The sequence below is a fragment of the Trachypithecus francoisi genome, unplaced genomic scaffold (genome assembly GCF_009764315.1).
Source record: "Trachypithecus francoisi isolate TF-2019V2 unplaced genomic scaffold, Tfra_2.0 Lachesis_group14, whole genome shotgun sequence".
NCBI lineage: Eukaryota > Metazoa > Chordata > Mammalia > Primates > Cercopithecidae > Trachypithecus > Trachypithecus francoisi.
This window is the reverse complement of record NW_022681459.1, coordinates 58,552,580-58,577,288: the sequence shown is the minus strand read 5'-3', so window position 1 is coordinate 58,577,288 and position 24,709 is coordinate 58,552,580. Positions and strand designations below refer to the sequence as shown.

At 53.7% G+C, this 24,709-nt stretch overlaps 1 protein-coding gene across 1 annotated transcript in view; it reads left to right on the top strand.

Moving 5' to 3' along the window:
- Positions 1-2,126: 2,126 nt before the first annotated feature.
- The window catches only part of MPPED1 (metallophosphoesterase domain containing 1), an 86,790-nt gene continuing 64,207 nt past the window's right edge, over positions 2,127-24,709 (top strand). Inside the window, exons 1-2 of the mRNA XM_033233692.1 lie at positions 2,127-2,557; positions 12,706-12,887. Of these exons, the coding sequence (XP_033089583.1) occupies positions 2,334-2,557; positions 12,706-12,887 (406 nt within the window). The 5' untranslated portion in view covers positions 2,127-2,333. The remainder of the gene's footprint in view (positions 2,558-12,705; positions 12,888-24,709) is intronic.

Here is a 24,709-nt window from a genome sequence, read left to right as displayed (position 1 = left end):
CAGCTCCTCAATATGCAGGGATCGAACTGAACAGAATAGTGACTTTGACCATCACAGCCGAGGTGAGCTGGGCCCCTGGGACCCACCAGGCTTTGTACTCAGGATTCCTGCTTACCTCTTCATTTAACCTGCACAATCCCCGGGAGATGGCATTACTATTATCAAATCCATTGTCTTTTCTTTCTTTCTTTCTTTTTTTTTTTTTGAAGCAGAGTCTTACTCTGTCATCCAGGCTGGAGTGCAGTGGTGCTATCTTGGCTCACTGCAACCTCCGCCTTCTGGGTTCAAGCGATTCTCCTGCCTCAGTCTCCCAAGTAGCTGGGATTATAGGCGTGCACCACAGTACCTGGCTAATTTTTGTATTTTTAGTGGAGAGGGGGTTTCACCATGTTGGCCAGGCTGGTCTCGAACTCTTGACCTCAGGTGATCCGCTGGCCTCAGCCTCCCGAAGTGCTGGGATTACAGGTGTGAGCCACTGCACCGGGCCTCAAATCCATCTTCTAGAAGAGGAAGCTGGAGGCTCAGAGAAGTTAGGAAGTTAACTTAAGGTCACACAGCAAGTCAGCCATGCTGGGGCTTGACCCCCGTCCAGATCTGGGCAGGCCTGGCTCAGAGTATGCAGAGTCCTGGAACTTGGCATCTGGTGCTCTGAGGCCTTTCCCAGGGCTTCTGGGTGCCAGGCAGCAGTTGCAGACAAGAGGGGTACAGGTCCCTGCTCCCCAACCTACAGTTCTGTTGCGTAGCACCCGCAGGGAGAGCCAATCACTTAGAAACAACCCACAGGACCAAAAAATGGTACAAGTGTGTCCCCAGGAAAAGGGAGATTTTCCCCCCTTGTCTTTGCAGGTGGAGAAGAGGGGTATGTGTTGGGAATCGGGAAGTGTCTTTAGGGGTCGGTGGGAGAAGGAGGATATTGCTAGTTATTTCACCTTCTAGGGAGATGATCAAGATTTAAAAAAAATTAATAACCCATTTCTCCTTTGCACATAATTAAAATGTTCTCCATTCTCTAATTTTTGTCATTTTCCTAATCTAATTTGTTTTCTGATCGTGTTGATTCTTCTTCCAAGCGCAAAGCAAACGGGATTTTTCTTCATTTAGCGTGTTTGCGATATGCCTATCCAGGAATAGTTTCAATGATGTTATTTTCTCCTTGGTTACATACAGTGCAAAAGGAGTCGTCGGAGGGTCTTAATGACCCAAACTGAAAACAACGACAAAAAGTCTTCAAGGCATTTCCCATTGACACAGTGTAGAAAATAATTATGAAAAGGAACGAGACAACTTGATGGTCTGAGTAACGAGGCATCGGCCATAGTGCTGTGTGTTGGGGTAGGATGGGGTCTCACCCGGGGTCTGTATTTCCAAGTTTCTACAGAGTTCTACACTGACCCCGAGGCAGGGTCGGTTGGAGGGATATTTAAGCCCAGTAAATATAAATGCAAACTGCACTTCCCAGTGAAAAAGGTTCGAAAAATATTGCATATTCTCAAGCTGCAATTCAAAGATTGACGGGGTACATCAGGGTTCCTGAGATCCTCCTGAGAGAGAAGGTAGTGAGGCACCAGAGGAGGTTTTTGCAAAAGGTTCCTCCTCCCTCACCATCTCTGCCCCTACCTGCACTACCACCCTGAGCCAGGGGGTATATAACCATCTATGTCTGGGAAAATCCCTTCGCGGGGCACCACTAAAAGATATCTTTAGATGAAATTGATGTTGAAGGAGGAATTTTCGCCCGTGCTGTCTCCACCTGCTTGGGCTTGCAGGGGTGTGGGCGTGGGGCCGTGTGGGTGTGTTTGGGGGTCTGTGGGGGATGGGGGAGGGTTGTAGGAGAATCTTTCTTATTTCCCAATTCTGAAAAGTAAAACTTAACTCACCTGTTTACAAAATACCAGCCATTGTCTTACCCCAGCTCCCTGTCACCCTGTAGGCTCTGGAGGATTTTGTTGAAGGAAAAAAAAAAGCCTTAAGTATTTAAACACGTTGGGCCATGCATGCATCCGTCCACAGTGCTGTGGGTTTTTTTTTTTTTTTCTTTTTTTTCTTGTCCCCTCCCTCCCTTCCCTTTTCTTTTTACCAAAGTATATTCATCAAACTGCTGAGTTGGAAAGATTTGTAATGAGTTTTTGAGCTGTACGACTGTGTTTTTTTTCCTCTCCCCCCGCCCTCTCCCTCTTTCTAAATCTTCATCTGACATTAAATAAAGCAAATCCCAAACAGATTAACTGTCGCACGGTTCTGCTCCGTCTCCTCAGTCTGTTTCCAGGTCTGGCGGGGGGCCGGGCTGCGGTGGCGGCAGCGGTGGGAGATGCCGGGGCGGCCAGCGGAGGTCCATGTGGCGCTCTAGGTGGGATGCCGGCGTCCTGAAGGCGGAGGCCCTGGCCCTCCTCCCCTGCGGCCTGGGCATGGCATTCTCCCAGTCCCATGTGATGGCTGCTCGGCGGCACCAGCACAGCCGGCTCATCATCGAGGTGGACGAGTACAGCTCCAATCCCACCCAGGCCTTCACCTTCTACAACATCAACCAGGGCCGCTTCCAGCCACCGCATGTGCAGATGTAAGTGGGACCTCTGGGGTGGGGGTGGGGGCGGTGACAGCCCCCTGGGGTGGGTGCATGGTCTCGGGTGCCTCCTGGTTCTGGGTGCACTGTTAACAAGCATTGAATGTTTGTTGACTGCAGCAATTCTGGAATCCTAGGATCATCGGGGCTCTGAGGTGGGAGGGACCGGCAAGAAGTTGCAGATGGATGGCCTGTGGGCCGATTCTGGCCGCGGTCCTGTTTCACTTGGCCAGGAGCATGTTTTACAAATATTTAAAGATGAGGTGGACGCACAGAAAACTCCAGACTTCTGGCTTCACTTTATAAAACCCAAAGGCCTGGCAACCCCAGGCCCACATGTCCTCCTGGCAGCATCTGGCGGGGGCCACGTTCCAGATCCCTTTCTTGGCATTTGGGTGGCGACCCCTTGTCTGATTTACTCTCCTCATTGTACATACAGGGAGACCGAGGCCCAGAAAGGGGAAGGGGCTCGCCACAAGCCCCGTGGCAGGTTAGGACCCAGTCTTGGGCTCTGTGTTTCCCCTCCCTGCCCTTCCTTTTGTCCAGACCCTGTGCTTCTCTTGTGACAGCAGAGATGCTTTTCCAAAAGGACTGGGGGATTCTGTTATCTATCCCTTGGGGCACTAGGGATGCCCCTAGTACTCAAGCAGTGAGGCCCTGGGGAGCACACAGACTCAAGACCCCCGTAGGCAGCAGGAGGGCTTGTCCTGATGCCTGTGTGCGGGGCCAGCCTTTCCCATCTGGATTTCCTGAGGTCCTGGAAAGCTGTGGGTGGCTTGGGGTCGCTCCAGAGATGGTCAAGCTCCTGGCCCTGCTCTGGGTGGTTCCCTGAGTTCCTAGAACTCCCCTCCTCCTTTATACCTGTTGCTTCTCCCATAAGCCCTGCACGACAGAGCTTACCTGGTGAGGAACCAGGGGCCCAGGCCCATGAAGTGCCCCACCCTGCTGGCAGGTGCCAGAGCTGGACTTGAACCCAGGCTTCCTGAGTCCGGCCCGGGGCTCTCCATGCTGGGTCTCCCACATCCTCAGGCTGTGATGTGTGTGGATGTTCACGCTTCTGCCTGAGAGTGGAGGCTGCTGGCCCCTCGGCTGTTGTACCTTCACCCGACCACTCTGTGTGCCTGCGCCCAAGCTGGGTCTGGATCAGGGATGACCCCTGCAGAGCAGGGAGGTGACAGGACAGGGAAGGGGGAGCTGTGACAGGGGCTGTAGGGCCTGTGGGAAGCCCTCCTGACTGCCCAGGGGTCTGGTGCCCCAACAAGGGTCCAGGCTCTGGGCCGCCTCTGGGGCTATGATCACCATCTTGGGGCAGTGGTGCTTGTGGAGTCCCAGCCACTGTCCCTCGGACCACTTGGAGAATGAATTAAGGGGGTTTCCAAACCCTGGCCTGGTGGGATGTGTGTGAGGTTGCAGCCTCCCATCCCTGTGCGGCCTCCCTCAGGCCTGGCCTCTGTTGTGGGCAGAGGGGGGTACAGGGAAGGGCTCTGCAGGGCAGCAAGCTCCAGGCGGGGATTGCGGTCTTCTAGTGGCACTTGCCCAGGAAAATGCTTGTCTCCGTGTGGGGCCGCAGGACTGGTGTTGCCTGTGGCTGCCTACTTTATTTTTTGGTAGATTTCTATTTGGGCTGCTGCCTCTGGGTTTCTGTTTTTGGGACCCAGTTGGCGGGTTTGGGCAGGAAGGAAGTCCCCGGGCCTCAGGTCTGTGGGACTTGAGGCCTGGGAGGGGCTGCAGGGACGGTGACCTTCCCTGGCCTGTATTTTATCTTTTGTTGGTGAGGGTCATCCTCCAACTGAGTGGGTCAGAGGTGACTGAACCTGAGGTCCCCGTAGGCCAGGCTGAACTCCTGCCTAGTGGGCAGGCAGAGAGCAGCAAGGCCTCCCAGGGCAGGTGGGGTTTGTGAGGGTCCCTGCACCCGCACAGTGGGACCATGGACAGCTGTCAGTCACAGCGCCCCTGCCTGGGCCAGGCACACACTCATGGAGCTCCTAGTCTGAGAACAGAGCCAGGGAAAAAGGAGGATGGAGTGGGGGCTGAGGAGGTGCTTCCCAGTTTCAAGGGATCCAGGAAGGACCTCCTGGACCTCCTGGACCTCCTGGAGAACTAGATAATTTCTAGGTTGAGGTCAGAGCAGGAGGAATAGACACAGCAAGTTGGGGGGGGGTGTGAGGAGGAAGTGGACCAGGCAGAAGCGGTGGCAGGGTCGGAGCCTGCAGGTGGCTAGAAGACGGGGATCTCTGAGAACTGCAGGGAGGCCCAGCTGGGCAGGCAGCGGGAGTGGGGAGTGAGCAGGAGACACCACAGGCCCCTGCAGGCTGGGCTGCGTCCTGAGGGAGGGTGGTGAATGACAGAATGAGAAGGGGTGATCTACCCCATTTAACTGAGCCACCCGGGGCCATTCATTCTTTTGTTGAGTCATTCATTTATTCACGCATTTGGGATGTCTGTGAGCTGCTGAGTTTCTCAGTGTTGAGGACCTTGGGCACTGAGCTTGCCTGTTTAGATGGGGGTCATGCTGCTTGGTGCCTCAGTCTCCCCAATCTGGAGCTGGCTACTCCAGGTGGAGGGACCACATGTTCCCCTGACATTCCCCTTGCCGTGCCGCCCTCCTTGGTTGGCACATGTGCCCTGCACAGCTTGGAAAGCTGGTCCTCACCCGCCATGATACTAGTCTACGCATTCTCAGTGGAGGACATAGCACCTCCAAGGGGTGAAAACTGGTTCTTAGGGGGTGAAAAAAATGCTGCACACAGTAATACTGGGGATGAAATAGTTAAATCCTGGTAGAGAAGGCCCAGTGGGCAGCAAGCATTCAGCATTGGTAGCACATGCCAGGCCTGGTGAGAGGCTTGGGACCCAGCAGTGATCGAAGGCACCCCTGCCTGGGCTGAGCTTACATCCAGTGGATGGCAGGCAGTTAGCAGATGGTCCTGAAAGCGTGTGATGCTGGTGATGGTAAGTGCTATGGAGAAGGAACTTAGCTGGGGAGCTGGAGTAGGCCCCGTGAGGATTTACACCTGGCCTGCCCCACCCCATCCTGGACGGCTCTGCACCACCACCTCCGGCAGTGGGGAGAGTTCCCGGCTCCTGCTGGCTCTGGGGCTCCGAGGCAGCTGGGGTTTGGGTGGGGCCCTGGAGAGAGCGTGCCCTGAGCTCCAGCTTTGAAACACAACTTTGCACACAGCTGGGTAAAGCCAGGGTGGACACACGGATGGGGGGCTTCTGCCTCCCACTGCCCCTTCATTCAGCCTCTACACCCCCAGCTCAGAAGCATGCAGGCTGCTGGAGGTGGCTGAATGGATTTCCATGGCGAGTCGGCTGCTCCCTCCCAGGAGCGGTCGGGGGATGGCTGCCACTTTCTGACATGTGATTTGTCGCCACTCTGAGCTTTGTCTCCAGGGTGAGGGAGCGAGGGGGCCTTATTTAATAAATCCACAATTTATATTTAATAACAACAGTGACAGTCCAAACATGGCCTCTGATTGAGTCCTGTGATTTATGCCGTTGCCCCCAGAGACCCTGCTGGTGACGAGGCCGCCTTTGCTTGGGTAATGAATCTCTGGAGCTGGGCCTCTGGATTGTGAGCAAGGCTGAAGACTCCTTGCCCTGGCAACTGAGCAACCCTGTGGGGGTCTCAAGAGGCCCCTCTAGGCCCAGCCCTTCTGCCCTGGGTGGGCAGGCGGACCACTGACCTGGTGGTCAGTGAGAAGGCAAGAGTCAGTGTTAGGGGACAGGGTTAGCCTGGAGCTCTCATGTAGGTCCCCAGGACCATGGCATCAGGCATAGCAACCCCTCTCTGACCTTTACAAAGCGTTATGGCAGAGACTTGCGTCATCGCTTAAAGACCCTTCAAGCCCCTCAGGCACGTACCAGGTCCTTGAAGCTATAGCAGAGTGGGATGGGAGGCCACAGCTGCATGCCAGGCCTGGAGTAGCCCCTTTGTGCCTTGTTCCTGGCCTTTCCTGCTGTCCCAGGATGGTGTGGAACCCCTCTCTACAGATGAGGATGCTGAGGCTTTGGAAGGTGAGCGTGGGGAGCTGGGACTCCCACCCAGTGCCATGTGGTTCCTTGGCCTATCCACACACTGAGAGGCTCCTGGAGACATGGAGCTCAACCTGGAGTGCAGGGAGGGGGACAAGGAGCAAAGCAAGTGGGGAGGACTCACATCCTGGCACCGCCTGGCTCTCAAGCCTCATTCTCCATCCCTGTCCTGCTGGGCAACAGATACAGTGGCTGCTTCCGGTTTCTTACACGTTTCAGTCTTCCTCCTGCCTCAGGTCTTTGCACATGCTGTTCCCTCTGATCCCAACTCTTTGCCCTATGAGCACTGACTCCTCCTTCAGATCTCACCCAGGTGTCACCACCTCAGGGAAGTCTTCCCTGCTCCAGCTCTAGGTGCTCAGTGCTGGGCCTGGTGGCGCACACTTAGTGGAACCTAATTCAGTCTGTGCTGATACATTCATTTGTGGGAGGATTTCCCAAGCATCTCTCCCCTCCATGAGCATGGGGCTGCATGTCTGGTGCCTAGCACAGGGAACAGGAAGCAGGAAAGAGAAGAGAGTGAGAACGGGGCAGGTGGCAAGACTCAGGAGGAGTGTCAGGGATCACGGAGGGCTTTCTGTGGGGGTAGGGGTGGCATAATCCCTGGGCGTGGAGGACCAGCTGCACTGTGGCCTCTGTGGAGTGGGCCACTTTAGGAAGAGGGACCAGCAAGAGCAGAGGCCAGGATGTGAGGAAGGACAGGCGTGGGGACGCCGGAGGATCCTGTGGTCAGGGTCCCCTTGGATCCATTGCTTTGTGGGAAGACCACTGGGCAAGGGGTCGGGGCAGTTGTTGTGTGATGCTGATCCAGCCAGTCATTGCTCTTCCCCAGGCCTCAGTTTCCCCATTTGTAAAATGAGAGGAAGGAGCCAGAGGTCCTTTCCTCCTAAAACACCATGGCTGATGCCCAGTCACACGGCTGGATGAGTTGTTGGAAGCTGTCCCTGCCTGGACCTTCAGAGCACCCCATTTCTGCAGGAATAGGGTTACGAGGGGTAACAACCTCTGCTTCTGATGCCTCTCTGGGCTTTTGGCATCAGGAACTGCACTTCCACAGAACCAGTGGCTTATGGGAGAGAAAGAACCGAGAGCAGGATGCAGAGCGCACTGCAGGGATATTGGCATCAGGGCTCCAGCTGTGAAGATCGGTTAAGTTCTCACAACATGACAAAGAGGGAGTGGCTCATCCCCACCCTCTGGAGCAGGGCTGGAGGCTGGTGGGGTCCAGGGGCACAGCGAGGAGGAGGTCACTGAGCTGGGGTGCCAGCCTGGGGTCTGGTGTCGGAGGCCGTGTGCTCTCCTCTGTATTGTTCCTGCTGCCAGGAATCCCATGGGAAGATCGGTATAGGCTGGGGAGAGCTGGAGATGGGTGTCAGGTCTCAGAGCCACCCCAGTAGGCAGAAGCTTTGGGGAAGTTGAGTTTGGCTCCAAGAAACAAGAAGCCTTTGCTTCCACGTCTTATCTCTGGTCCCTGCAGAATGTCACTGAGAAAGAACCATTTTGTACTTTTTTTTTTTTTGGTCACAAAGTGTTGAGATTAGATGCCCAGATTCCTGTTGTGAAGTCCTGGGTTCAAATTCCACTCTTTAACTTAGTAGCTGGGAGCTTGGGCATGGACTAACTTTTCATTGTCATTGCAAGTATCAGAAACACAACTGAAGTTGCCTTAAGGATGAAAAGGAGTCTGCTGGCCCATATGAAGAATTTCAAGTTTGGGTCTAGCTTCAGGTATAGCTGGATCTTCAAATGATGCCCCCTTGTTCACTGTCTCTTTCTCTATATATACACATTTTGTTGTTGTTGTTAATTTTTTTGTTTTTTTTTGATACAGTCTCACTCTGTTGCCCAGGCTGGAGTTCAGTGGTGCAATCTCAGCTCACTGTAACTTCCGCCTCCCAGGTTCAAGCAATTCTCCTGTCTCAGCCTCCCGAGTAGCTGGGACTACAGGTGCACACCACCATGCCCGGCTAATTTTTGTATTTTTAGTAGAGACAACGTTTCACCATGTTGACCAGGCTGGTCTTGAACTCCTTTCCTCAAGTCATCCGCCCACCTTGGCCTCCCAAAGTGCTGGGATTCCAGGCGTGAGCCACTGTGCCCGGCCTCCTTCTCCATATTTTGACTCTTTTTGCTCTTTCCTCCATTTGCAAACATAGTCAGGGTTCTGGATCTTCACACCGGTGGCCTCTGTGGGTGTCCTGACCACAGACGTATCCTTTTTTTTTTTTTTTTTTTTTTTTTTTGAGACGGAGTCTCGCTCTGTCGCCCAGGCTGGAGTGCAGTGGCCGGATCTCAGCTCACTGCAAGCTCCGCCTCCCGGGTTTACGCCATTCTCTCGCCTCAGCCTCCCGAGTAGCTGGGACTACAGGCGCCCGCCATCTCGCCGGCTAATTTTTGTATTTTTTAGTAGAGACGGGGTTTCACCGTGTTAGCCAGGATGGTCTCGATCTCCTGACCTCGTGATCCGCCCGTCTCGGCCTCCCAAAGTGCTGGGATTACAGGCTTGAGCCACCGCGCCCGGCCTACAGACGTATCCTTATACCAAGCAGGTGCCTGGCATTTAGAAGCATTCGGTAAGATTTGTCCATAGGTTGATTGAATGAAATGACGTCCAGCCTGGTAATAGTCCAGCCTGGTAATAGTCCAGCCTGGTGTGAGTTCTGGAGCCAAAAACCAGTTTCAAATCTCAGCCAGCTCCTGTAGCTAAAATCATGGACAAGTCAGCCTTTTCTGAGCCTCAGTTTGCTCACCTGTAAATTGGGGCTACCCATAGTACCCTGTTTAGATGGTCATTATGAGGGTGAAGAGAGCGACTGCCTGTAACATGCCCAGCACGTAATGAGCTCTTGATGCGTGGGGATCATTGAATCATTATTGTTGTTGTTATTTCAAAGTCAAGCATTTGTTTCAATCCAAATAGCTGGGGGACTGTGCCGGGAAATGAGAGTCTATTTCTCTCTCTGGGGATGACTAGGTCTGCATCTTCGCTGTGCTCCAGAAGCCTCGGGGTGCAGGGAAATAAGAGTGGAGTTAATTAAAGAGCTCTGGCTCCAGTAGCAGGCCCAGCCCAACCAGAGCCCTCAGAACCACACTGCTCTTGGCTGGCTGGTGGCCGGTGGGAGCTGAGGCCCACTCAGGGCTCCTCTGCTAGGCAGGGCTCCGGGGAGGGTAGACTGTCAGGGTCCCAGCAGCTCGGGGATGGCATTATGCTCCCTGTCTCTCCTTTCTTCATCTCTCTTTGTCTCTTTGACGTCGTCTTTGTCACCTTGTGACATCTTCAAAACCTCAGAGACACACAGACACACACACACACACACACACACACACAAAGAGGGGAAAGAGAGAGAGAGAAAGGGAGGAGGTAGAAAGGGAGGAGATAGAAAGGGAGGAGAGAGAGAAAGGGAGGAGAGAGAGAAAGGGAGGAGAGAGAGAGAAAGGAAGGAGAGAGAGAAGGGGAAGAGAGAAAGATAAAGGGAGGAGAGATAGACAAAGGGAGGAGAGAGAGAGAAAAGGAGGAGAGAGAGAGAGAAAGAGAGAGAGAAAAGGAGGAGAGAAAGAAAGGGAGGGAGAGAGAGAAAGGAAGAGAGAGAGAAGGGGAAGAGAGAAAGATAAAGGGAGGAGAGATAGACAAAGGGAGGAGAGAGAAAGGGAGGAGAGAGAGAGAAAGAGAGAGAGAAAAGGAGGAGAGAAAGAAAGGGAGGAGAGAGAGAAAGGAAGGAGAGAGAGAAGGGGAAGAGAGAAAGATAAAGGGAGGAGAGATAGACAAAGGGAGGAGAGAGAAAGAGAGGAGAGAGAGAGGGAGGAGAGAGAGAGAAAGGAGAGAGAAAGGGAGGAGAGAGAGAAAGGGAGGAGAGAGAGAGAAAGGGAGGAGAGAGAAAGGGAGGAGAGAGAGAAAGGGAGGTGATAGAAAGGGAGGAGAGAGAAAGGGAGGGGAGAGAGGGAGGAGAGAGAGACAAAGGAAGGAGAGAGAAAGGGAGGAGAGAGAGAGGGAAAGAGAGAGAAAGGGAGGAGGGAAGAGGGACAGAGACAGAGAGAGAGAGAGAGAGAGAGAGAGAAAGAATATGAATGAATGAATTTGATCGGCTCACTTGAGTTCCTGTGCCAGGCCAGTAGCCCAGTAGTAATTGGCTGCCCTTGGTCTGCTCAGCTGTGTGTGTGTGTGGCAGGGGGGCGGGAGGGCGGCGGCCGGGTGTGTATGTAGGTCACATCAGCTGCCTGTCATGGGGACCGGGGGTCATTGGGGGCCCCAGAGGACAGAGGAGTGGTGGGAATTCCTGGGAAGGAGATTTCAGCTTCCAGACCAGCTCAGACACTGCCCTGATGGAAGCTTCCAGGAGACTCCAGGCCAGGTTAGGGCCTTCTCTGGGCCCTGTCCCCTCTGCTGCCCTGTCAAAGGTGCTGGCTGTATTGTCATCACCTGGCCAAGGCTGCCGCCGCCATCAGTCCCTGGGCTCGTCGTGAGTAGGGGTCAGCCTGGGTCATCCCTGTGGTCCTCCGTTGAGCTCAGGGCTGGCACACGGTAGTCATTCAGCATGAGTTGTATTCAATGAATGAGTGAATGGAGGACACGAGGAAGAGCTCCTAGCACCTCTCTGGTTGGTCGTCATCGGATTCATTTCATTTTCCTCCCCGTCTGGCCCAGCTCTGACTTGCTGGGATTCTCCCTCGGCCTAACAACCCCCAGGAAGGGGCCCCGGGTGCGCGCTCCCGCCGCGGCATCATGGTGGGGAGAGGCTGGCTCGGCGCCTGCGGCTGCGGCGGATGGAGCGCGCTAGTGCGCCCTGCAAATTAGCATGCTGAACCCACGTCTCTCGTAAGGTGTTAATTAAATTTCTTCGAAGTATATTGTCTGAAAAAAAAAAGGATAATTAGAAAGATGTCTTTAAAAGTATTTATGTAACTGATATGGCACCGCTTTTGGTTTGCCGCATAATTAGATTTAAACACAACTCCTCGAGCGGCATACTCATTTGGAGAGAGCTGCTTGTTGAAATGTCATTGCGTTGTTTTTAAGAGTTTTGAGCCTGGTAAAACCATTCAACTGGGGAGGCAACGTGTAGTGGAGACAGCACTGGATGGGGAGCTGCGGTCTCAGCCCACGAGGAGCCGGGAGCCGGGGTCTTAGCCCACGTCCACATTTCTGCACTGGAGTGCCCAGGACCGCTTGCTCAGCCTGGCTGGATCTTGGCATCCTCGTCTGTCAAACGAGAGGGCCACGACGGGCTCCTGAGGCACAAGAATCTACATTTATGCCACTTTTTAAAATGTTATTTTTGCTTAGTGAAGTAGCTTCGTTTTACAGATGTGCAGACCGAGGCTGTGCAAAGCCTGGTCTTCTGACTCCAGGAGTGTTTTCTGACACAGCCCTGGAAGGCCCTTGGTCTAGAAATGATCACACTGTCTTGCAGTTTTGAAAAATGGACACCTTGCCTTTAGGGTCTTTATTTCTCCTGAAACTCCCCTCCCATGCAGCTCTCCTGCGATGGCCGAGGGGCCCTGCACAGCCGGGGCAGTCATCCTCATCGCCCGCCGGTAGGCTTTATTCCATGCCGTTTCAGTGGGGGCCATAGTGCCCCCAGGGGGTAAAATCTGGTGCTTGGGGAGTCAAAAAAAGTCTTGCTCTTCTGTCTAAAGCAGATGTGGACAGGAGGTACCTAAACACACATAGGGCATCTCAGTGGTGCTAAAGCTTCATGGGAGGGAGGTGAGTAGGGGAAATAAAAGACAGCTTGAAGTTTCCTCTGGGAGTAATCATGAACAAAAGATTGGTAGCTGTGCAGCACCTCAGCTCAGAGGGCAGATGCTCGCTGTACCCGCTTCCCACTCCCTTTTACCCTCACTACAGCCCCCACAACCCGACGTTTCCATGTTACAGACAGGGAAACTGAGGCTCGGGGGCCAAACATGCTTTGCCTGGCTAGAGATGAGGGAAGTCAGGATTCGGGCTGCGGTGGGCCCCTGGAAAGGTTGGGTGTCCAGTCCCCGGTCTGGTGGATCTGAACAGGATTGACGGGGCTGTGAACTGTGGTGGAGGAGGCTGCAGACGCACCACCCGCACGCTCATGGCTCCATGGCCTCCTGACCCCCAGTCTCATCTCTCCCCACAGGGTGGACCCAGTGCCTCATGATGCCCCCAAGCCTCCGGGCTATACCCGCTTCGTCTGCGTCTCTGACACCCACTCGAGGACGGACCCCATCCAGATGCCCTACGGCGACGTGCTGATCCACGCCGGGGACTTCACCGAGCTGGGGCTCCCGAGCGAGGTGAAGAAGTTCAACGAGTGGCTGGGTAGGTCCCTCCTGCCCCGGGTGGGCAGCTGTGCTGAGCAGGAAGGGGGCTCCCGCCGTCTCCCAAGGCTGCCTCCCTGCCTTTCCCTCCTGCTCTGCCCGGGTCCCCTCCTTGGCCTGTGCCTGCCTGGTCATCCTCCCTGACCTCTCAGACCAGGTGCCCCTTTCTCCCATCCACCTTGGATCTCCCCTCCTCCAGCATCTGTCTTGGTTGTGACTTTCCATTTGTTTGTGGGAATTGTTTTTTGGCCGGGAAGACCCCCTCCAAAAGAGACTTTGCTCATGTCTTTGTCCATTTGAGTGTCCAGGCCCTGGTGCCTGGCAAAGGTAGGGCCTCAATACATAATTGATGAACGAGGCCGGGTGCAGTGACTTGTGCCTATAATCCCAGCATTTTGGAAGGCCAAGGCTGGTGGATCACCTGAGATCAGGAGTTCGAGACCAGCCTGGCCAACATGGTGAAACCTCATCTCCACTAAAACTACAAAAATTAGCCGGGTATGGTGGCGGGCATCTGTAATCCCAGCTACATGGGAGGCTGAGGCAGGAGAATCACTTGAACTTGGGAGGCGGAGGTTGCAGTGAGCTGAGATCACTCCACTGCACTCCAGCCTGGGCAGCAGAGCGAGACTCTGTCTCAAAAGAAAAGAAATGGATGAATGAATGAATGAATGGCTGAGTGGGTGAATGAATGAATGAATGACATGGAGAATGGTGGTGCCAGGGTAGGTGCTCAGCTGGTTCGCCCTAGCTCAGCCACCCACTGCCATGGAGAGGGTTTCTCCAGGGGCCAGATGTGGGCAGCTGCTGGTCTCGGCAGCGGAGCCCTTTCTCACGCACTGCACCATGGCAAGTGATGATTTATAAGCACATCCCCTGGGTTTTGTCTTTGTGCTTTTTTTCTAAAATAAGAAAAAAAACTGGGGGACCCCCTGGGAAAACTCGCTTGCCTTGGAATCCAGAGAAACCTCACAGTGAGGCGTCTCTGTCCCCACCCGGGGAAGACAGATGGACTTCCCCTATGCAGCCCAGCACCCAGGCCTGCTGCCGTGGAGGCGTGGGTGCAGGGCCGCTCACCTTTCTGCAAAGCCCCACGTAGCTGCCAGACGGTCCCTTCTGCCTCCTCAGGGGCGTCCCGCTGTGCTGTTGGCTGGGACTGCACGAGCAGAGGGCCAGGAGCGAGGCAGGGCAGCCGCGGCGAGCCAGGGGCCCGACTCTGCCAGGCGAGACAAATATTTACAAGCAAGGCCTTCCCTTCTGTTTGGCAGGCAGAGGGCTTTAAATATTGATTTTTCAAACGGGAAATTCTAATCAAAGGCCCCGTTTGGGCTGCAGGAAGTGCAGGCCGGGGGAGAGGGCTCCTGCAGGCCTGCTCTGCGATTCTCACCTTGCCCACACTGGTTCCAGGTCTGGGCTGCGTCTCAGGAGGGGGCCCTTCCCCGAGGGAGGCTGCTTGTCCCATCTGCTGTGGGTTTCAAAAGACAGGAGGTTGCACTTGGTGGAGTCAAGAGGCCGTTTCCAAGTCAGAGAGGCTGGAGTCGCTGTGGGCCAAGCCCCCACTGTGTGCCAGGCACAGGGTGGCAGTCTCTTATCATCTCTGCCTTGTTGAATTTGGGAAGGGTTATTTGAGGTGGCTACCATTTGCGTCCCTATTCGACAGAGGAGAATGGAGGTTCTGAAGGGTGAGGACTGTCTCTCACACACAGCCTGGCCTTCCAGGTGCACCCCATCATGGGTGGAAAGTGTGAACTCATAACTTGTAAAGGGGTCTTCCTTTTACGAAAGGTTCTTTCCCTCGGGCCTCGCCCCTTTGCTGCCTGGAAGTGTTTGCAGATGTCAGGGCCCTCACTCAAGGAGGAATGGGCTTCAGACGGAGGAAGGAGGAGCATTTGCTTGCCAGTGACAGCACGAATAGAAGCCCATTTGCAGCTGGTATTTTGGGAACTCACCCACTGTACAAAGCAAGACCCCTTGGTTGGCCGGTGGTTCAGGTCCCGGGAGTTTGGTGATCATGGCTGAGAGATGGACTATGTGCCTATTTGGTGCATTTGGACAGGGGCATTTTTCTACAAAGCTCAAGTTTACTGAATATTTAGTATGTGCTGGGTGCTGTTCTATACCCTTCGCATGTATTAGTAACTCATTCAATCTTCCTGACAATGAGGCAGGAACTATTATCCTTCCCATTTTACAGAGGAGAAAACCAAGACCCAGAGAAGTGAAGTCACACAGCTTGTAAATGGCAGAACTGGGCAGTTGGACCCCAGTGCTGAACTCTTGGTATAGGTCTGTGTTGCCTCTCCTTCTTGAGGTGAAGCCTCCCTAATTGGAAGTAAGGGTGTGGACCATGCTGTTTGGAGTCTGGATCTGCTTTCTGCTTGGGTGACCGCAGCAGTCACGTGGCCCCTCTGGGCCTCATTTTAAATGGGGGCGGTCAGGCTCTCCTGCCTCGCGTCCCTCCAAGGGTTGTTTTGAGGCTGTGTTGGAATGGAGGAAAGAATCACTTTGTAAACTGTAAAGTGCTGTATACCCGTTATGACTGCCCCCATGAACTGGCGTCTCCAGATCTGGGCTCCCCTGGGTAGGGGTGGGGTGTTAGGAGGAAGACATTGGACCTGAACCTTGAGGTTGAGTTGGCAGGGAAGGCGGTGGAACAACACGTGTGTTACAGCATGTGGAGTTCCTGAGAGATATGGACGTGTGGTCTCAGCTAGCAACAGCCCTCACAACAACAGACATAGAGAAAAAGAGACCGGAAGGAAACATTTGGTTATCCTATTGCTGAGCCTCACTGAGAGCCCACGAGGTGCCAGGTGTGTCACAAGCCCTGGGGTAACAGTAGGCCAAGAGCACGCAGGGCCCCACTCAGCCTGATGAGGGGGGACTGTGGCTCCGTACATATGAGGGCGGCATGGGAGCCGTTCATTAGAGAGAGCTACAGGGTCTGTCGGGGACCCACCTGGGGACGTGTGGTGGTGGCCATTCAGCTGGGTGGGCATGGAAGGCCTCCCTGAGGAGGGGATGTTGGGCCAGGCCTAAGGGTGAGAATGAGGCAGCCTCGTGCAGCTCTGGGCAGGACCCATTCCAGGCAGAGGATGTGGAGGCTGCAGGGGCCCTGAGGTGGGAGCAGAGAGCACTGGGAGCATGGAGAAGTGGGAGAGGCAGGGCAGCGGGGCAGGCACTGGTCCACACAGGCCTCCTGGGTCAGGGACAGGAGTGAGGGGCTGATCCTAAGGGCGGGGGGAGCTTTGGGAAGGTTTAGGCCATGATGGATTGTAGAACCAGAGTGTGCTGGGAGAGGGCTAAAGCTCCAGAATGTTCCAGAATTGATGTCTGGGTGGTGGGGTCATGGGGTTTTACCTTCTTCTTTAGGGTTGTCTGTCATTCTCTCTCTGTCTGATTTTCTGTGGGGGAGGGGTGTGTTTTTCTGGTAATTTCAAACAAAGGCAGTGCTACTGGGCGACTGGTGCCAAGTGTGTCCCAGGAGGGGGTGGGACAGCGCTGGGCCTTGGGTCAATCCTGGCGTCATCCAACCACTCAAGGGTCTCCATGAGCCCCTTCCCCAGCCAACAGAGCGGGAGACCTTTGCACACCCACCTCATCACCTTGCCCCCCTCGCCCACCGGCTGGCTCAGCCCCTTCTCCTGGATGAGAAAGTTAGAGATCTGAAATTCACAACCTGCTCCTTCCCTGTTCAGTGATCTCATGGAAAGCATTTAAAATCATATTCTGGGAGCCGCCTCCAGACAAACGGGAGGAGATTTAAAAAATTAATAAAGACCCATCATGTAAGACAAGACAAGGCACCTAACCGGGCTCTGTGTGGCTAAATTCCTGCGGACTCTAACTCCCTGTGAGGTGCGTTGCTCTCGGCTCGGCTGTGACTGGTGTCCTTGCGTTGCCTGTTTGCAGGCTTCTGTCTGGGTCTGAGTTGGTTGGAGGGGGCCGGGTTGGGATGAAAGAGTCCCTCTGAACAGCCCCTCTTTCCCCTTGGCCATTAATATCCCAAATGTATTCATGACTTAGAAGCGGCAGCTTGATTTGTAAATGTCAAGTAAGCAGCTAAAAAATTGATAAGGACATGTTCTCCAGCTGAACGCAAAAGCAAAACTTGCTGAAAATGACGAAGAATGCGCAGGTGGCTCCTTGCTCCTCACCAGCCGCAGGGAGCTCACAGCTGGACGGATCAGTCAGCAGTACCAGTGCAGGGAGGTAGGGTGGCTGGAGGCCAGGCAGCTGTCTTCACCCCTGTTTCCTCCTCTTCTTTGCTGTGTGACCTCAGTCCAGTCTCTCAACCTCTCTGTGCCTCACCTGTAGAACGGGGAGAATTGTTTTCCTGCCATAGGGCTGTGGGGGAGGGTTGATGAATAATATTCCCATGCAGCGCTTTGCCCAGTCCGGGCACCACGGGAGCCCTGTCATTGTGAAACGGCTCTCATGGTGAACAACTTGCCGCTCCCTCATCCTTGCCCCACACAAGACTCCTCAACTTCAACACCAGCAGCACCTTTTCCCTCCAGCCACACCGGGCGGCTGGACTTCTCACTCATAGAACAAGCTCCCCTCCCTGGTCCTGGGCCTGTGCTCCACTCACCCCTCCAGAGCTGCCCGTTGTGAAGCCTCCCCCACCCTGCTGGGCAGAGCTGTTCCCTCCTCCTCTGTACGCCCAGGGCTCCCGGTCTGGGCTCTGGCAGTGGCTCTCACCTTTGCCATCAGCCTCTGGAGGGGAGGGTCAAGGCTTCATGCCCAGAGCCAGCCAGGGGAGCCCTGGACAGAGAGGAATGTGCAGCCATGAGTGGCATGCTGACCCCGCAGACACAGCCCTGTCTGTGAGCTGGCCATGGTGACCCCAGCAGGGCAGGGTGTGCCTGAATGCCGCCGGGTGGGCCACCAGTAAATGGGGGCTTCAAGGAGGGCAGCGCTGTGACACAGACCAGTGTGAGCCATCGGTGTTGCCATACAGGACTTGGGAAGCGATCTGGGAAGACTCGGAGCGCAGGTTGAGTTGGGGTCTCAAGGACGAGGCTAGAAGCTGGGGCCACAGGTGCTCTGGACCTGATGAAATGTGCTAGCATGCAGGTCCCCCGGAGGCCAGGGTGCTGAGGGCAGGAGGGGAGGCTGAGCACCCAAAAACACCCTCCTCCCAGGATGCTCTGCAGAGGCTGCTACTGACCCCAAGGCCCTGGCACTGCCCACATATTTCCCAAGGCAAGAATGCCAGGTCCCAATTCTGCTGCCGTCTCTGAGTGACAGCCATGCCTGCAAGAACTGTCAGTTCCTGAGCTGAGATTTGCAAGATGCCAGAAAGTTCCCTCTCTGTGACTGGCAGGTACCAGGCTGGCCTCCCCACCCCCAGCCACAGGAAGCCTGCAGCCTCCACAGCCCTCACTGCACCCCTAGCCCCCACAGCCTGAGGACCCTGCGCCACCCTCGGGAGTGACTGCCAGAGGCCACAGATGGCTTTGCACTGGTCGGCCTCTCCTCCCCTCAGCTCTGCGGTGCCTGACGCTGGACGAAGGTTCCTCTAGCGTGGGTTCTGCCACAGCTTCCATGTGGCCTCCCTCTCCAGGGCCCTTTACAATCTCCTCCTTTTGTTCCTCATTCCCCTCCTGCCTGCCAAAGGGGGCTCCTCCTAGGGTCCATCCTTAGGCCTCTCAACCACCTTCTTTCCAAGTGTTAACTAACCATTCAGACTCCCCAGTTCTCGCTCCACCGAGACGTGCAGAATGCCTCCATCTCTCTCATCCAGCCACTGCATTGTCTAGTCTTCTTACAAAACACCTCCTCCTGGGTGTCTGCCAGGGTTTTAGACCAGTTCTATCCCAAACTGAACTCCCAAACCTCTGACCCATCCCCTTAGGCTATGTAGTAAGATGAAGCACTTCACTGTGGCGTTTGGTTTCCTCCCAGGCAGGGCTCCTGTGTCCCCTCTCGTTTCCCTTGGAGGCTGACGTCTGCAGTCATCTACTGTGATTCTGACACTGCTATCGTCTGTCCTGCCCACTGTCCCCTCTGCCCACTGTGCCATCTGCTGAGCTGCTGTGGGTGCTCTGTGTGCCAGCCTGCTGGCCCCCTTCCTCCTGCAGCTTCTATCAGCCTCTCCAGGGCTGAGGCCATGCTATGGTCAGCACAGGTCCTCAGAGCCCAGCCCAGCCTGGCACCGAGGTGGCCAGGGGTGTTTGTTGAAAAGTGTGGTCTGTAAAGCACATGAGGGGCCCGTTAATTAAGTAGCACTACCCTTAGCAGACTCAGGCAGGGGAGGAAGATGAGGCCTGGTAATGGAGTGTTTAGAAGTTATAATTAACTTTGTACTGGCGCCTGAACATAACACGATATATGAGACAGTATAAAAGAGGTCCAAGGATTTAGTGAAATAGAACTAGGTCTCTTGCAAGTAAACCCTTCATTAAAATCCGTGAGGGAGGAAGGGAGAGAAAGCGAAACGGAGAATTCACGACAAGGCCGTTTCTTTGGTTCTTGGCTCATTTGCCACTGCGTGGAAGGCCCGAGGCTGCAGGGGGTTTGCGTGGAAATGGGCCACACACAATCGTTTTGCCTCTTTGTGATTTAATCCCAGGGCGCCGGCCCGGCGGAATGGGCACCTTCTGTGTTCAAGGCTCCAAGTGGAGGTCGGGAGCTTCAGAAAGGAGCAGGTGGGATCTCACCCTCCCCCTGCAGGAGCAGGAGGCAGCTCACAGGCACAGGAATTAGGATCATGTGTGGGAAACAAGTACTTTCTGGTGTAAGCTGGTGGTTGACCCCCCTCCTCGCCCCCCTTAAATTTGTCTGTTCCTTGGCCGGGCGCGGTGGCTCAAGCCTGTAATCCCAGCACTTTGGGAGGCCGAGACGGGCGGATCATGAGGTCAGGAGATCGAGACCATCCTGGCTAACACTGTGAAACCCCGTCTCTACTAAAAAATACAAAAAACTAGCCGGGCGAGGTGGTGGGTGCCTGTAGTCCCAGCTACTCGGGAGGCTGAGGCAGGAGAATGGCGTGAACCCGGGAGGTGGAGCTTGCAGTGAGCTGAGATCCAGCCACTACACTCCAGCCCGGGCGACAGAGTGAGACTCCGTCTCAAAAAAAAAAAAAGAAAAAAATTTGTCTGCTCCTTCCAGTCTACTCTCTGGCCTCCTGTCTTCTTCTTGGAGGGGGAGACCAGCCTTGGATATGGATGGGGAAGGTCCCCATCTCAGAGTTCATGGCTCTCTGTCCCCTGCAGCTTGTGTGAGGCCCTGCTCTTGTCTCATTTCTTTATTTTTTCCCAGCCTTCTTCCCACCTCCCCACCCAATGAACAGCATGCACAAGCTCCCTCCTTCTCTCCCGTGCTCCTTCCTGCCGGGGTGCACCTCGCTCTTCCTCCCTTTCCTGACTTGAGCACTGCAAGATCCTGCCCAGTGGCTGCCCCTTCTGACTGCTGCAGAGTGTGCTGGGCGGGCACCCCCCCCATCATAGATCAGGACCTAGAGCTGGTACCTGGGCACCTGCCCCTGTGCAGGGCTGCTCCTGCCTCCAGGAGGTGGAGCCGTTCTGCTCTATGCGTGGAGGGTGCAGTCAGGTGGGACTGGAGGCTTCTTGGGAATGGGGTGCCAAGGTCCATCAAGCCTCATGCTGGCTCTGTCGGGACTTACAGCCTCTCCACCGGGCAGGGCACCAAGCACTGGAGGTCAGGGACGTGGGGCCACTTCTGGCTCTGTCCTCATCAGCCAGCTGACCTCCCTTCTCCCTCATGGAGTGTCCACCTCAATCAGGTGAGATCGTCTGTGCACCCTGTGTGAACTTAGCCCCTCCTGGCACTTAGGGCCCTGCCAGTTCACGTACCTCCCAGCGTCAGAGCCCCCAGCATGTGTTAGCAGAGCTCCTGCCTCTCCTGCTGGGGGCCAGGGCAGGGGTCTACACGCATCTCAGTCAACACAGCGTGAGGGGCTACTGTGTTCACTGCTTTGGTGCCAGAGATTCAGTGATGGACGGCACAGAAGTGCCCCTGCCTGCGTGGCCTGAGGGTGAATGAAGTCATAGGTGGTGAACAGCAAGCGGAGTGAAGAGAACTGATCAATGCACGGGGTAGGCTGGTGGGGACTGGGGTGGGAAACTCCTTGACATAAGATGGTTGGAGAAGATCCCCCTGGGAGAGTCGTGCACTGAGAAGGACCCAGCTGTGAATTCCTGCTGCACGATGGAGGCCTGTGGGCCTGATCCTGGTGATCCTGGGCCGCTGACCAGCTGGGGCAAGGACATGAATTTTATTCTAGAGGCCACTGGGGGACCTAGGCAGGGGAGGACAAGGTCTGATTCGGGGTTCTGAAGGACCCTTCTGGGTGAAGCCTGACTGTGGCAGGCAGGAGAGGGCACCAGGGCACCAGGGGAGGTTGGCGCAGGTGTCAGTGAGAGGCCAGGGTAGCTCAGACTGGACCTGGAGGGGGCCCAGGAAGAGTGCAGTACGGGCTTGGCTCTGGTTTGCGAGTGAAATCAACAGGATTTGCTGGTGGGGTATGGGGTTAGGGGTGAGGGAGATGGCTGACCTGGTATCCTTAGGGCCTGGCAGCCTAGCATGAGGTGGGCATTTAACAAATATTTGTTAAAGGAATGAGAAAAGAAAAGACAAATTTTGTGATGTGGTCACTTTGATAAAAAACATCCAACCAACTTTTTTTTTTTTAAAGAGCCAACGAGAATTCTCTCTGAAAGTGTACAGCAGACTTAAAATGGATTCTGGTACAACAGCCTGATTCAGACATTTCCAGACACACATTGTTATTCTCTCAGACTTGAGATTGAATATTTTAAAAATAATTTTACTTTTAAACTCTAGAGCCTCTTGTCACCTCCAGCACTCTCTGGTGGGAAGCTGGTTGGTGTCCAGGGATTTTGGTGGCGTAGTCACATGGCCAGCGTGATTGAGAAACAGAGTGACCACCTGGGGAGGCAGATCAATGCTCAGATGAAAAATGAATGGCTTGTGCAGCAGAGGTTTGGTCTTCATTTAAAAGATTAATTTTCTATATTCTTCATCAAAAAAACTCCTCACAAGCCACGCTGTGTTTTAGAGGCTAAAAGGGAGAAAATTAACTTCTAAGAAAGATGAAAAATCTAGAATTCTAAGTTGTAGTCAAGTGATTTTGGCCAGCCATAATTACAGTATTTTCATGTTAATGTATAAACCTCTTGAAAGGTGTGCTTAAGTGATAATTATCTATTTACAACAAAATGGCTTTGGAAATGAAATGAGACCCATTGTTTTGTGTGTGTGTGTGTGTGTGTGTGTGTGTGTTAAACATGTTATGCAGTGGTGTTTTTTTCTTTCTTTCTTTCTTTTTTTTTTTTGAGATGGAGTCTCACCCTGTCACCCAGGCTAGAGTACAATGGCGCGATCTCAGCTCACTGTAACCTCCCCCTCCCAGGTTCAAGCAATTCTCCTGCTTCAGCCCCTGAGTAACTGAGATTACAGGTGCCAGCCACCACGCCTGACCAATTTTTGTATTTTTTGTGGAGACAGGGTTTCACCATGTTGGCCACGCTGGTCTCAAACTCCTAACCTCAGGTGGTCCACCTGCCTTGCCCTACCAAAGTGCTGGGATTATAGGCATGAGCCACCGTGCCTGGCCCTTTCTTTCTTTCTCTTTTTTTTTTTTGAAGACCATCATCTTAAGTATCTCTGCCTTAAAATTAAAAACTTAAAAATAAAATAAGCAGGGTAGAGAGATTCATTTCTCTGAAAGGGCTGGGCTCTCTGAAAGTTCTTGTGTGGCTTTGTTTTGTGTAATTTGTTATTCGTTTAGATTTTTTGTGTTGTCTCATTTTGTGTCAAAGAGTTGGAGATAGTTTATAAAAATGACAAAAATAGTAAAATGGGTAGAATATTGATGATAAATTAAAAGCCAGGGTTAAAAAAAGTTAGAGTAGCTCAGACAGAGGGCCTAGAATTCCAGCACCCAGTGCTATGTGGGCTCTAAGTGGGAAACTAGGGTCTGAGCTTCCTGGGGGCCAAGGTGAAGAAGGTAATTTGACTAATGGCCCTAATTATTGGGAGATGTGCCAGCTCCTCTGATTGGTCCTCTGTAGCGTATTTGACATCCATCTCATTCCACTGGGAGTACCTTGAAGGCCTATTCCTGTGTCCTCCTTATTTCTGTGTGGAAAGACCTTGGTAAAGGTTTTTGTATTTGGATAATAACAACAAATATTCAGTTTCTTGGTATATAAAACATGCCTATTTCTGTCATTCATTTTGTGCTTTCTATCCCCCCTACCTCTGCCTTCTTTTGGATTGATTGAAGTTTCTGTTTTTCGCCTCTACTGGTTTGGAAATTCTATATTCTTTTTTGATTTGTTTAGTAGTTACTCATAAATTTTTAATGTGTGTATCAGACTTAACACAGCCTAAAATTAATCAACATCTCCATTCCTCTCTGAGGAACTCGAGGACACTCCTACCCTGCCCCCACTTGCTGCCATCTTATCTATGTCTTGGCTGTCTGGTGTTTACTTTTTTTTTTTTTTTTTGCTGATGGGACCTCACTCTGTTGCCCAGTGTAGAGTGTGTGGTGGCACAATCATTGCTCACTGAAGCCTCGACCTCCTGGGCTCAAGCAAGCCTCCCGTCTTAGTCCCTCACCTCACCCTGAGTAGCTGGGACTACAGGCATGCACCGCCATGCCTGGCTAATTTTCATATTTGTTTTAGAGATGGGGTTTTACCATTTTGCCCAGGCTGGTCTTGAACTCCTAGGCTGAGGCGATCTGCCTACCTCGCCCTCCCAAATTGCTGGGACTACAGGCATGAGCCACTGTGCCTAGCCTGGTGTTTACATTTTTTTTTTTTTTTGACACGAGGTCCCAGGCTGGAGTGCAGTGGTGTGATCATGGCTCACTGCAGCCTCAACCTCCTGGGATCAGGCGATTCTCCCACCGTAGCCCCCCTAGTAGCTGGGACTATAGGCATGCACAACACCCAGCTGACTTTTTATTTTTTGTAGAGATGGGGTTTTGTCATGTTGTCCAGGCTGGTCTCGAACTCCTGGGCTCAAGCAATCTGTCTGCCTTGGCCTCCCAAAGTGCTGGGATTACAGGCATGAGCCACTGCACCCAACCTGGTGCTTCCTTTTAATGCGTTTTTAACTCTGCCTCAAACTAGTCATCGTTATTAGTATTTGTTTTCCAGGTTGCACTTGATTATTTACTCAACAGATGTGTCCGAGCGTTTTTTCTGCACTGGGCATTATTCTAAGCACTGGGGATGCAGCAGTGAACGAAACTAGTTCCTGCCTTTGTGAGTCAGGGGAGAAGACAGGCTGTGGATAAACAGCTGTCATGTGATGTGGGGTGTTCAGGCTGAGGGGACATGAAGGGATGGGGAAGGGCGGGACCCTCTGCTGAGCTGACGTTTGCATGAAGACCTGAATGGAGGCAGCCAGCCGTGCCCATGTCTGGGCAGAGGCAGCAGCTCTGAGTTGGGGGTGTTGATGGCACATGGCAGGATGTGGCTGGAGCTCCGCGGAGAGTCTGAGCGAGTGAGTGGAAGCAGCTGAGTCCAGATGGGGGATGGGACCCAGTAGGGAAGCTCTGGGGGCTTCACACAGGGGGTGGCAAGTGAGGCAGCCTGGGCATTTGGGCAGTGCTTGGACACATGAAGTATGAGCACAGGCCTTCCAGCTCAAGCGGTGAGGCTAACCAAGGGCTCAAGGCTGAAGCTGCTACTTGCCTTTGGTTTGCAATCATTCATTCACTTAACAAACATTTGTGGCACCCCTGTTTGTTCTACACCCTGTGCCAGACGCCAGAGATACCGTGGGCAGCAAATCAGGCAAGATTTCCACTTGAGAGCC